Raw genomic sequence first — 13,413 nt, forward strand, 5'->3', positions numbered from 1 at the left:
TTTATACAGGGCTTTCTACAATCTGTTAAAGTGAAAGACTGTTTTAGAGAATCAGTGATATTCATCAACATACATGTTTGCTGAGAAATAGACTTCCTTGTATTCCTGCTTAATAATGTATTATTATTAAATAATTGTGTTGGCTTAGTATTTTATAATTTGAAAAAATTAGCCCAATTTATTTTTAGATTGAATGACATATTACAGTAAAACTACAGATCTAATTTACTACTGCTAAAAATATCCAGACAGTGTTAATAAAAAATATTTAGTGCAGTAAATAAGGCAAGATTTATTATGGCTCTTTGAATTCAAACCATTGTGGCAGAAAAAAAGTACCATATTTTTTACCTTTCATTCAGAGGAGAAATTAATGAACAAAAGTTCTCATTATGTTAGTATAAATTATCATATACCTCAATGGGAACAGGATCAGACTGATTGAAAATTTGGACTAAATCCTAGTTGCCTTCTAGAATTTTTAAAAGTGTGTGTTGTGTTCTTTGTTGCTATGAATACAAACCCTCTATTTCTCCACCACCACATATGCACACATCATAGAGAGCCAGGAAAAATAGCTTCTTAATAGAAATGGCCTTTTACTAAAGATAAAGTGTGCTGAAAACCTGGGGGATATTAAGAGACAGTGCCAGGTCAAATTGGGTCCCAAAATTTAGGTTTTGTGAAAACAAACTGCAAAGCCAAACTTATTATAAATATTTATTGCAAAAATGTTTAATAGCATCTTAAACATGACTGGTGCCTTACAGAATATAGATATAACATGTTATTGTAGATAAGCTTCAAAGAGATAATAGGCACAACAGTCACTGTAGAAACATTTGTGATATATATTTTTAAACTTCTCGTGGAAAGGTTTATTTTGAAAGTAAATCCTTTCCAGTGTTTGCAGCCTGAACATGTCAACATCAGGTTAATGTCTGAGAACTAGAAAGTTAAATGGCTTAGAAAGTAAAACTTAGTAGACTAGCCTGTTTTTCATTGCCAAAAGGGAATGAAATTCAAAGAGCCTAATGAGGGAAAAGTAAATTAAATGTATTCCATTTTATTCTTCAAGTGCTTGCTCATGTCCATGTCATGCTCAGGTGTGTGCATGCACCACATGCATTGGTGCTGGTGATATTTCCCAGTGATGTCCATAGGGTCGTCTCTAGGGGTTGCGCACACATATGCAGATATAAGGGGCGCGCCGCCCTCCCCCCCCCCAGTTCCTTCTTACTGCCCGTGATGGTGCTGGAACGTCCTCTTGCTTTGGCAAGCTCTTCTAACCTAGTGTTTTTTTCTTATAATAATAGTGTACATAGTTAAAAGTTAGTTAGTTAGTTTAGCTCTTAGTTTTATCTGTTATATCATAGATGCAACCCTACAGGGGACATAATCCCAGACATAGTCATCAATTATGGTACATCTGGCAGCCCTATTGGCCTTTCATCCTCCTATTCAGGGCAGAACAATCTTATCACATGAGATGACAGCCAGATTCCTTAAGGGCCTGGAGAGGCTCTTTCCACCAGTACAAGACCTGATTCTTCCTATCAAGGCTCACTGGGCTCCCTTTTGAGCCCTTGACATCTTGCTCTCTTCTACACATGGAAAGTCACCTTCTTGGCGGCGATTACTTCAGTAAGGGGAGCCTCAAAGATCAAAGCCTTGACTTCCGAACCCCCTTACATGGTGTACTACAAGGATAAGGTCCAGCTGCACCCTCACCTGGCCTTCCGAGCCAAGGTGGTATCACGGTTTCACATCAAGCAGGCTATTTTCTTGCCAGTCTTCTTCCCGAAGCCCCACAACTCTAGTGAGGAAAGGTGTCTTCATACACTAGATGCCACTAGATACACTAGACGAGCTGTGGCTTTCTACATTGACAGGACTAAGCCTTTCCACTGATCCACGCAGCTGTTCATTGCAATTGCTGAAAGGATGAAAGGGCTGCCGGTATCATTCCAGAGGATTTCATCCTGGATCACTGCCTGCATCCGAGCCTGCTGCGAGCAGGCAAAGGCCAAGCCTCCGGCTTTGTTGACGGCTCATTCTACAAAAGCTCAGGCATTGGCTGATGCATTTCCTAGCTCAGGACCCAGTACAGAATATCTGCAGAGCCACAACGTGGTTGTCTGTCCATACCTTCGCCATCCCACTATGCCATTACTGAACAGGCCCGAGATGATGCAGGTTTTGGCAGAGCAGTATCGCAAGTGGCACATCCATGAACTGGCCCACCTCCAGAGGCACTGCTTGTGAATCACCTGACATGGCATGGAGATGAGCGAGCACTCAAAGAAGAGAGAACGGTTATTAACTTTCCGTAACTGTTCTTCAAGATGTGTTGCTCATGGCCATTCCGTGTCCCACCCTTCTTCCACTCTATCAGAGTTCTGGCTAGAAGGAACTGAGCGGGAGTGGGGGCTGGTGGTGTCCCTTATACTGGCACATATGTGCGTGACCCCAAAAGGCGCTAGAGCTGATACCACTGAGGGAAAAATCTCTTGCACCAGTGCCTGTTGCGCACACAAACCTGACATGGAATGGACATGAGCAACACATCTCGAAGAACCACAGTTACAGAAGGTCCGTAACCGTTCTTTACTGAAGGTGGCATTAGTGATACTGGGAAGGAAATTTATTTTTATATTAATTTTTCTCTGTTGTTTTAAGATGGTTGGCTGCCTATGGGAAGTGGTCTTTACTGTAGATTTCACTGTGTAAAAGTTTTAAGTAATTAGTGACAAAAGAAACTTGTCACACCTGCTGTATTTGATTATAGTCTAAGATACTTTAATAAGTCTTATTCCCTCAAATAAGCACATTATGTGTGAAGGAATTCACTATATGCTGATCCCATGCTGTGGCAAACATATCATATAATATACGTCTAAGGCCATTCAGCCAAAACAGTCCCCAATGTACTTTGCGTTCCTCTATAAGGCATTGAACACGTAAAATTCTTTTTTCAAACAATAAACCAATCCTGGTGCTTGTTACATGTTATGGAAATTGTCTGAGGGGGGTAAAATATCTTTACAAGGATGTCCCAAGGGGCATGGTTTCTGTCCTCTCAAATCCACCACCCCACAAATGCACTCCATTTGTAAGGTCCAGTGCGTCTTAACATAGGGTTTTCTTTAAATATAGGAGCCTGCCAACTCTTCTCAAGCTGTTTGGTAGGTTACTATAAGGGCTAAAGTATTATTTATATTTGAGACCCTCAAAATGTTGTTTGTTTATACATATGTATAGTATGTATAAATGTGTTTTTAGCCTACCGATCCCCAGGGTACGTAGGCGTCTTTCTGGTTTATTCTCACCATAGCTGAAGTGTTTGATACGTTATCAGGATTTCTTTTGATTCATTACGTGTTTTTAATTAATATAAAGTAATTTGAAAAGTAAATTGGTGTGTCCTAGCCTTTCATACTGTGGTGTGAATTAGCTAGTGTGGGAGAAATATAAATTCACTCTGCGACTTGACTTTTCTAAAGCATTTATTTCCACGATAGCATCTTGTTGATTTTTATATTTTGGTTTTTTACAGCAAAAAAGAAAGAACTGAAAGCGTTGGCTGGAAAGCCAGAATATGAAAATGAGAAGCTGACACAGTTGCGAAATACCTTAATGGAGGAGTTCACAAAGACTGATGAAGCCAGGGGAATTATTTTCACAAAGACTCGACAAAGTGCATTTGCCCTTTTACAGTGGATTCAGGACAACACAAAATTTGAAGAAGTGGGAGTTAAAGCTCACTACCTTATTGGAGCTGGGCATAACAGTGAATTTAAACCTATGACTCAGGTACAAAACTATAACAGAAAGTGTAATTGTAGGAGTGCCATTAAAAAGGAGTTTAATTTTAAAGGGGGCAGCTTGTCTTAATCATTAGAGCAGAGGACTGACCATCAGGAGATCTGGATTCTAGTCCCACATCTATCTCTGACTTTGTGTGATCTTGTGCAAATCACATACCTGCTTTGTGGCTCATTTCTCCATCCAAAGAGGGGGGTGTACTAAAACCCTTTGAGATGCTTAGTTGAAAAGCACTATATAAGTATAAAGTGCTATTAATATTTTAAAACACATTAATTGAAAACGAGTTCATCCGTCAATTACCAACTGAGTCCTGAGATCTGAATTCTGAGCTATGTCTTCACTGACAAAAAAAAAGAAAAAAAGGGGGTGTTTTTACCGTGGGACCACTAACACGTATTAGCTATCATGCAGTACAAACATAGCGGAGACAAGACACGATAGCCACAGATGGGGGGGAGGGATAGTGAGATCTTGTTACCTCCTGGTGTAAATGACAAGTGGCTTGTCTCCTTTTAATTATTTCACTCTGAAATTCTATCGTGCGTTAGTTATCTCATAACAAAACACCTTTGTGTCAGTGAAGAGAACGCCTGAGGTTACCCTGGGAAGAGATGATGGTCTTATAAAGGCCAAACGAGCAAGGAGTGTTGGGAATTCTCTGCTTTGGGTGTTCATAATGTCACCTCTTCCATGGAAGAATCCACAATGCAGTATTAAGGGTCCCTCCTGCAGACACCACTGAGAGTAGCTCTGACTACCATGAGTAGTCCCCTTAATGGCCCTACTCACAGTAATGAGAACTATCCCCAGTTGTTTTAAAAAGATTGGGTTCATGATAAGTAAGGTAGATTTGTGACGTCAATGAGCTAAATTCTGTCATTTGTTACATCTGTGCAAACGCTTGAGTTCAGTGGGGCAGCCTGGGCAGGACAGACCTGGGCCCTTTATGTATATTCTGGTACTAATCTGGGATATTAAACTAATTTTTGTAAAATACAATTTATTTGTTAAATTGTATTTTAAGAGACAAAATAATACCTATTGTCATATTTAGTATTAAATTGAAAAGAAAAGTTATAATATTATTGACCTCTGTCTTTTCCTTGTATTGCCGTTTACCTAATTTGCATAGGCCCATATGCTTCACACCATGGCTGGATAATTATTGAATGAGAAATTGCCAAAATTCACAATGAATATTTCACAATGAATCACTCAGTTAGGTTTACTTCATGCTTTTCTGTTTGTTGACTGCGCTTTCTCTGTGACTTTCTGCAGCCAAAAATTATTCAGATTTCAAAAGAAAATGTTCTAATTGGCTAAATTTCCCCCTTGAATTCCTGTTCTAGCTCCCAATGAGACTGTCATTTCAGCACTTACAAAAAAGTGTGGTTTACATGCTAGACAGAATCAATTTACATCGGGGCCTCTGTTTAAAAATATGTTAGGAATTGTTCCCTCAGACATGATTCTGGTTTAGATGAAGATTTATTGCAATATGGTATAGTGAAAAAGAGCATACAGAGCTTTTCTTTGAAAGCCTCTAGATTCTAAAGTTGAACTCGGCATGTAGAAAGATTTCAAAAGTTGTCACATGTCCCTGCACACAACATTGTTTTGTTCTAAAAGCCTGGTCAGTGCTCCAGTTTTTTCATTGCCAAGTCACTATGCTGTTTTACTATCTGAAAAGGAATATTTTACATTAAAATGTTATGATTCTTACAGGGAAATTTTAAAAAAACTTTTGGGCCTGGTTTAAGGGGTTGTTCTGGTTACACTCCAGTTGAAATCAGCAATAGTGGCAGATGTTCACAGCACCTCTGAAATCAGGACCTCCTCCTCCCCCCCCTCCCCATCAGTGCTGCTGTTAATGACAGAACAAAGAATCAGTTTTATCCAACCCCTCTGAACCAATAATCCTAGTGAACTAAGATTATAGAGTGAGATTTTCCACATTTGGGCACTTAATATTAGGTGCTTAAATAAAAGTGACTTGATTTTTTTTTCTTTGTCAAAGGTGTTGTGAATCTACAGCATTCATTGAAGTCAATGGTGTAGTTTCTTATCCCCTTAAAAAATGCTTAAATATGGTGCCCAATATTAAGCACCCAAATTTGAAACCTTTGGCAATAATTCACTGAACTTTCTAAAGCAAGGAAAGATGAACTAGTTTTAGGTGCTGGAAGTTAAAACTGAAAGTTAATATATCAAATCGAATTAATGGAATTGTCTTTTACAGAATGAACAAAGGGAAATCATCAGTAAATTCCGTGCTGGGAAAGTAAACCTACTTATTGCTACTACTGTAGCTGAAGAAGGCCTGGATATCAAAGAATGTAACATTGTTATCCGCTATGGTCTTGTCACCAATGAAATAGCTATGGTGCAGGTATGTCAGCATGGGTCTTTTTTTTTTTTTTTTAATTGTGTTTTGTATTTTGGGTGTGTTTTTTGTTGTGGTTTTAGATAAGGTTAACATTTCTGATTGTTGTGTCTAAAAAAACAAAACAACTTTTCTCTGTCAAGAGGAGGATTGGAGGTGATACACAGGAGTTATGCGCTCTCTGACAGTTATTTTCAAACCACAGTTTAATACTCAAGGTGATTTTTTTAGAATTGTACATATCATATTTGGAGCAAACCTTGGGACCCTGGTGGACCAAAGGAGAAGGTGCTCAGAGAGGATGTTCTGCACAGTTTTATACCAAGGTCATTTCCATGCATCATCCTCTTTCCGTGTACAATGTGAAATTCACCCTGGCCAAAGTGCCTACTCAAAGCTCTTCACCATATTTAACCTGTAGGGTGTCCCTTCCTGAAGATAGGAGAGAGGATGGGCAGAGCAAATATGCAAGGCTGGCCTTTGCACCCTTGGACCATGTTGGAGAAGGGGCTCCAGAATGAGAAGTGTACCCACCCCTTCTGTTGATTTAATGAGCTTTCATTTACTAGCTTGCCCCGCCCAAAGATAAATGGCAAAGGATTCTAATGAAAAAAATCCCCAATCACATGGTGTGATCCCCAGACATGGTGTGCTAGACACAGTATAAATACATAACAAGACACCCATGCTCAGAAGAGTTTACAATCTAAGTAATGAACAGAATATACAATTGTGAAGTCATTTACTATGGTAAATAACACATGCAAAGGAACACTTTCATCCCAAAATACCACTTTGTCCATGCTAGAATTTTATTTGTGAACTAATATGGGATTTGTGTGTACATGCATTCTTTTTTTCCAAGCAAAACGTAGGTTCTGAGTTTCAAAGGTTTTGTCTCCTGGTCCCTTTAGTATCATATCTCCCTAACACCCATGTGCTAGGCATTTTATCTTTAATGGCACTACAGAAGCAACGCAGGGTATTAAAATGCTGTTTATCCAAGAACCAGGTGAATAATGTTTAACTTCAAATATGCTGCACAGGGATTCTCATTATCTTAACTTCAAGTAAGAAACACTGAACATTTTTAGGTACATGAATGTTGGTGAGTGAAGGGCTATGTAGTATTTCGGCTAATGTCTATGCAGTATTTCTTAGCCTGTGTTTCTTGCAAACTGCAGGCCCGTGGCCGAGCTCGAGCTGATGAGAGCACCTACGTACTAGTGGCATCAGGTGGATCAGGAGCTGTTGAACGTGAAAATGTTAATATATTTCGGGAGCAAATGATGTATAAAGCTATTCGACGTGTCCAAAGGATGCCACAGGAGGCATATTTAAATAAGGTATTGCCTCTGACTCATCATTTCTCTTATAAAGAGGGACAAATCTGTTTGCTGAAGACTCAAAATAACATTGTAAATACGAAATCTTATTTAAAAAAAATAAAAGTTAAAAGTAGTTTCTGGTACAACAGTTGCCCCTGATTCCTCATGCCAATATTTATTGTTTTACGACCTCATCTACCTGTTTTTAAAAGAAAGTTTTTTCTTTCCTGTTGATGATGTTAGAAAAACCCACATAAACTAGGTGAAACTGACCATGAACAAAGTAAAATAACTGAAAATTTAGAAGAAAAATATTGACTGTTCTCAAATCTCTGTGACAGTTGTTTTAAGAGTTAACTTGTAATAAGAATGGCCAGACATAAATTGGTAGGCCAAAGAGTGATTTTAAAGTTGACTCTGTCCTTACTGTATCCATTTCCAGAATCTGTATTCATTGCAAGTGTCTGGAGTTTTGGAAGTAAACTTGGAAATAAATCTTTCCATTCCATAGATCTGCTGCTGTAGCTTCAGAAGAATATGACAATGTTGTTGTTGCTGTTCTGCTTCTAGATTCTGAGCTTTCAGATGCAAAGCATAATGGAAAAAAAAATGAAGGCAAAGAGAGATCAGCTTAAGACTTACAAGGAAAATCCATCACTAATAACTTTCCTTTGCAAAAACTGCCACAAAGTTAAATGTTCTGGGGAAGACATACAGGTTATAGAAAACATGCATCATGTCAATGTGAAAAAGGAGTTCCAGTAAGTGTTACTTAACTACTTGTTCTCTTTGAGGAAGGAGCCTGTTTTACTGTCAGTATGTCTGCAAAGAGCCTGTAACATTGCAGCTGCTATAAAATAAAATAACAAGTATTTTTTGGGTGTGTCAACCAAATTCTGGCTAGTAAGAAATGGAGGACTCAGTCCTCAACTACATACAGTTTTGGTGGAGCTGAGGAGATGGTGGGACATGGTGGCCCTAATCCGACTAGAGGATGAAATCTCAATAAATGCAAAAGATTAGGTTCCAGAAGCTATATTAACTAGGCCACTTTGAATATACTGCATGTATTTAACAATTCAGCCAGTAACCAAAAATGCTATGTACACGCAGTGTTGCAAATTGCAATACAGTGTGTTTGTATTTCTTTTTGTTTTCTGTTTTAGCAGCTTTTTATATTAAACTTGCAACCATAATGTTAAGCTAATTTTTAACTTCTGTGCATCTTCAATAGATGGAAAAGGGAAAAATTAGAGGGAAAAAGACTGTGGCACTCTGGAGCTATGTAATTATTTTTGTAGCTGTCAGTTTTAAACATCACTGCTTTGTAGACTGAAGAAGACAATAAAATATCTATGAAGTTATATAACTATAGCTGTAATACTGTAGTTGTTGTGCTCTATAAATACCATAAGGTGAAAGTAACCCAATACAGAAGGGCCTACTCCAGATCATATATGCTAGTCAAACCATGCTTAAACCCTTAGTGCTGAGTGTAAGGAAGTGATCCTAGGATGTTGTATGGGCAGGTGGTGTGTGTTGGGGTAAATTTCACCCACTGGATCATAATGTAACTGAAACACTATTAGAAATGTCCTGCTGCAACTGCACAAAATAAGTTATAATTGCTTACAACCGAGTGTATGTGTTTTGTTATATTTCCAATTTTCCAATCAATTATTCTTTCCTGAAAACTAGCTCTGTATCAAACACTTCCCCACCCTTCAGCGGTTGGACCACTCGCTGAAGGTTTCAGTCTAGAAGAACTTTTGAGAGTGTGTATGAGAAAGTGAATGTGGGGAATTAGAGGAAAGTTGAGCAGGAGCTGTCAATATTATTTTCCATGGTAGCAAAACCATAAGGAGTCCCCACAAAGAGCTCAGTAAGCAATATACCACCTTGTTAGCATAATGTTAGCAGCTGCCTACCCAAGGAATAGATTAGTAATTCTTATAGTCCTTCCACATAGGCTTGGAGCTCCAAACATCTAGTATTCACTAACATAACTAGCAGAATGGAGTACATGCAAGCTGTAGCTTTGCATTTTCAGAACCAGGCACAGCTGGTGCCTTTCCACATTGAGAGGAAATACAGAAGCAGAGCCACCCACTCCCATGCACTGTTTCTCCCAAAGCTCCATGGCACACGGAGTGAGCCAGCTACACCATCACTTCTGAGGGTGCAGCGTTCTCCCCCTTCTAAGGATGGTTAGCTTTGATGGCCGGTGGGTAGGGAAGGGAGAGTCAGCTATGGCACCACTTCTCTTCTGTCTCCTAAGTAGGAGATACCAGAGAGTAGTCCCTACACTCAGAGGTGCATACAGAATAGAGTTGTCATTGTTTTGCCTTTGCATCCTTTCCTACTTGTACACTTGCACAGGGGTCAGACGCCGTTTGTGATGTTAGCTCTCTACTATAGCCATTTTACACACACATCTTACTTTGGCATTTGTGATCTTAGTGTACAGTATTTAAGGCCATCTCTGCTGTAAAAGGGATAACACAATCTGATTCATATTTCCCATCCATTTTCAGGGACCTTTACAATATCAGAGAAAATAAGACACTGCAAGAAAAACATGCCGATTACCAAACAAATGGTGAAATTATCTGCAAAGACTGCGGGCAAGTAAGTGTGTGTTTCCTTTTTCTGTTTTGTGCCAACATGTTTCTGTCTGATTACACTGAATATTTTAACTGAAATATACCTTTCCTTACGTTTTTCAGGCTTGGGGAACTATGATGGTGCACCGAGGGGTAGACCTGCCTTGTTTAAAGATAAGAAATTTTGTAGTTGCATTCCAGGATAAGAAAACCTCAAACAAAATTTTCAAAAAATGGGGAGAGCTGCCAATCAAGTTCCCTGTCTTTGACTATGCAGAGCATTATGTTTCCAGTGATGAAGATTAAGAATTCGTTCAAGAATGGTAAAGAAAGGCAAATGTTCAGCATTATTTTGACTGCTATAATCAGACTCCTGTTTGCATACAGCAGGCCAAGTCTTGCATCCTAAAGGCTGTGGAAGGCCCCGAGTGCAGTAAAACTGCTGTGTGGGGAGGAGAAGGACATGGAGAGGAGAGAGGACTATGCTGTATGGCAGCTGTTTGCACTTCAGCATGCAGTGGAAGTTTGGGATGGGTCAAAGAAAAAGAAGATCTAGTGGAGCCAGGCTTAAGGTGGATCTAGTGAACAAACCTACTCTACCTACACAGCAGAATCCAATCAACAATTTTCACGGTCTCGCTAATTTTTTTTAATCACAACTGTTGTTTTTTTATTATTGTAATGAGTGCCTTTCGCTGGCTGAGACTTTCTTCAAATATTTTTGGGTTTTTATCTCAAGAAACACTTTTTTAAAACAAGAACTTGATTTTAGTTCAAATGTGCATGTGAAAGCAGGGGTTGGGAATCAGATTTTTGGCGAGTGTTGATAGTGTTTGATAGTGTTGGAAGTGGAGTATTGGGTATGCAAGCAATATCCAGTGCAAAAGTTGGTGAAGGCCACCAACTTGTAGCAGTGGTCTAAGCTGTTAATTTTTCTCAGTTCTTTCTCACATTACTATTACTCAAAAGCACAGATGACCTTGCTGTGTCCATTTCTACATTAGAAGAGGAGGCAGATGAAAAGAGTAGATTTACCAAGTGCTGTCTCCCAGAATGGCTGTTTCTATGCTCTGCTTCTCCCCCCTTATGCCATCAGCTGGTGACTCGGAAGTGTGTTACATGGTCAGGCTAAAATTAAACTACTATTAAAACATGGTTTAAAAAATCAATATATTTAAATCCATTTAACTATCCAGCCTCTCAAATCCTTGAAGTTCAGTGACCAATATAATTTTCCCTGTGAAGTAATGTGAGAAGACTATCTCCAACATCTTATGCAAATTCATGTAGCTCATTAATAAATAATTTCTCTAACCTGTGATATAGCTTACTTCCTGTCACCATCAATGCATAGACATTCATATACAATAATTGTTAAAGCGTCTCTTCATGACATTTTTTTTAAATGTTTGGTGTGAAATCCTGGTCCAGTTTGATGTTGAGGGCAAAACTCCTATTGACTTCAATAGGGCAAGGATTTCATTCTTGAAATTTAAAGTGCAGCTCTGCTCTGAGAAGTGACTGCAAAAATGGCATTACAAATTGTCTCACCTCACAAGTAAAATAACTGTGGTTTGTGTCTTGTCTTCCTAACTATCAGCCTTGTAAATTCAACCTGGGATCTCTGAAAGTAAAGCTGTGTTCTTTCTGGTTTGAGCATCATTGCTGATAACCCTGACCCAAATGAGGTGTGCAAAAATGCAGTTGAGGTGCATTGTTCACCTTTCTGCAACTCCAGGTAAATATTTTGCAGTTGAAACATAGCTAAAATTCTTTTTGATATTATGCACAAGACAGAAAGTAATCCAGCTCACCCTCTCATGTATACCAGCCTTATGTTGCTAACAGGAGTAAAAAGTAGTTTGAACTTGTTTTTGTTATTAAAAAATCAGTGTCCACAAGGAGCAGATCTGTTGAGTTAGGACTTCTGACCACACTTTAGATATATTAAATTAAATTGTTACATACAAAAAACCCAGCAACATAAATTACGACTAGCTGAAAACAGTAGCAAATCACAGATATCAGACTGTGGTATGGAACAATGTTAAATTTTAATTTTGCATATGTCGATGTCTGTTCTGATAAGCTCATCTGAAGTCTATATTGTTTTCTTTAAATTCTTGCCTCAGTCATTCATGTAACTCATGGGAATTGCTTGGCTGATTTTGCATTAAAACATTAATGTTTAAAAATACTACTAAAGTATATTTCATGATAGGTATGGAGAAATATCCAAGTATTTCTTATTAAAAAATTTAGATAGTATGTGTTAAATAACTGTCTACAGGGGTGCTGTGTTTCAGTGAACAGGTTTTTTGTCTCTCAAGATAATTGGTAAATTTGACTTCACCTCAATCAATCTGTACCATATTTCAATTAAACTTGATATTCTGCTCACCTGAAGTGATAGCTGCTCATTTTTAAACGAATAAAAGGGTTGTAAAAATAAATTTGTATACTGATAACAATTAAGTTTTCCACTACAGCAGTACTGTAGATTACAATGTGCATAAACTGCATAAATAGTGGGCATGGATAACTGGTGTGGAAGAATTTAGACCTATAAATAATCCAATATACCACTACCACTACAGAAATAACTTTGACATCAAAGTATGAAGGCCAACGGATTTATATCCACTCAAATGTTCTGAGACAAGATATTTTACAGGTCTTTTAATGATACTGTTAAAACAAAAAAAGTGGAATAATGGAGGATAAATAGAACATGGCATATGAGGGTTGAATTTTACGGGTGTATATATCTAATCTGTGGTAATATTCCTACTCTTACGCATTGTGTAAAGTATGATACAGTTAATAAATGAAAGCTTTATTCATGTAAGTTCACAGCCTTAAGTTCTTATTATTCTCCTTTGTCCTTTTAAATAAAGTCACAAACCAAAGTTTCTTGTACACATTATCCCTAGAAAGAGAGATGTTTTGTAGTTTTTACAGTAATATTGTTAGCAGTTAGGGTGAAGTTGATCCTGGTTCAGCAATTTGACTATAGCTGTTGGTTATTCTGCACTGGCTGAGACCACACTTTACAAACCTAAATACGCATGGACCTGGCAGCCTAATTTTGGTATCCATTTTTAAAAAAAATCTTAACTAATATATATTGTGTTTCTAATGTTATAGGAGGTTTTGGGGCTCAAAATCTATTTGGACAATGTTTTCAATGTCAGGTAATTAAGATGCTATTAAACACAGAAATTTAACCCATGGGTCTGGCAGTTTGTCACTTTGCCAGAGTGGTTCACAG

The 13,413-nt window shown here is 38.2% G+C and overlaps 1 protein-coding gene across 2 annotated transcripts in view; it reads left to right on the top strand.

The window, feature by feature from the left end:
* The window catches only part of IFIH1 (interferon induced with helicase C domain 1), a 43,052-nt gene extending 30,062 nt beyond the window's left edge, over nucleotides 1-12,990 (top strand). For both annotated transcript variants that reach the window (XM_067549355.1, XM_067549356.1), the window contains 6 exons: nucleotides 3,557-3,813; nucleotides 6,068-6,217; nucleotides 7,396-7,557; nucleotides 8,110-8,300; nucleotides 10,074-10,167; nucleotides 10,266-12,990. In XM_067549355.1, coding sequence (XP_067405456.1) covers nucleotides 3,557-3,813; nucleotides 6,068-6,217; nucleotides 7,396-7,557; nucleotides 8,110-8,300; nucleotides 10,074-10,167; nucleotides 10,266-10,448 — 1,037 coding nt within the window. In that variant the 3' untranslated portion in view covers nucleotides 10,449-12,990. The remainder of the gene's footprint in view (nucleotides 1-3,556; nucleotides 3,814-6,067; nucleotides 6,218-7,395; nucleotides 7,558-8,109; nucleotides 8,301-10,073; nucleotides 10,168-10,265) is intronic.
* The last annotated feature ends 423 nt before the right edge of the window (nucleotides 12,991-13,413 follow it).

Source organism: Emydura macquarii, unplaced genomic scaffold (assembly GCF_026122565.2).
Source record: "Emydura macquarii macquarii isolate MOO-44397 ecotype Brisbane River unplaced genomic scaffold, CSIRO-AGI_Emac_v2 contig_1253, whole genome shotgun sequence".
Classification (NCBI taxonomy): domain Eukaryota; kingdom Metazoa; phylum Chordata; order Testudines; family Chelidae; genus Emydura; species Emydura macquarii.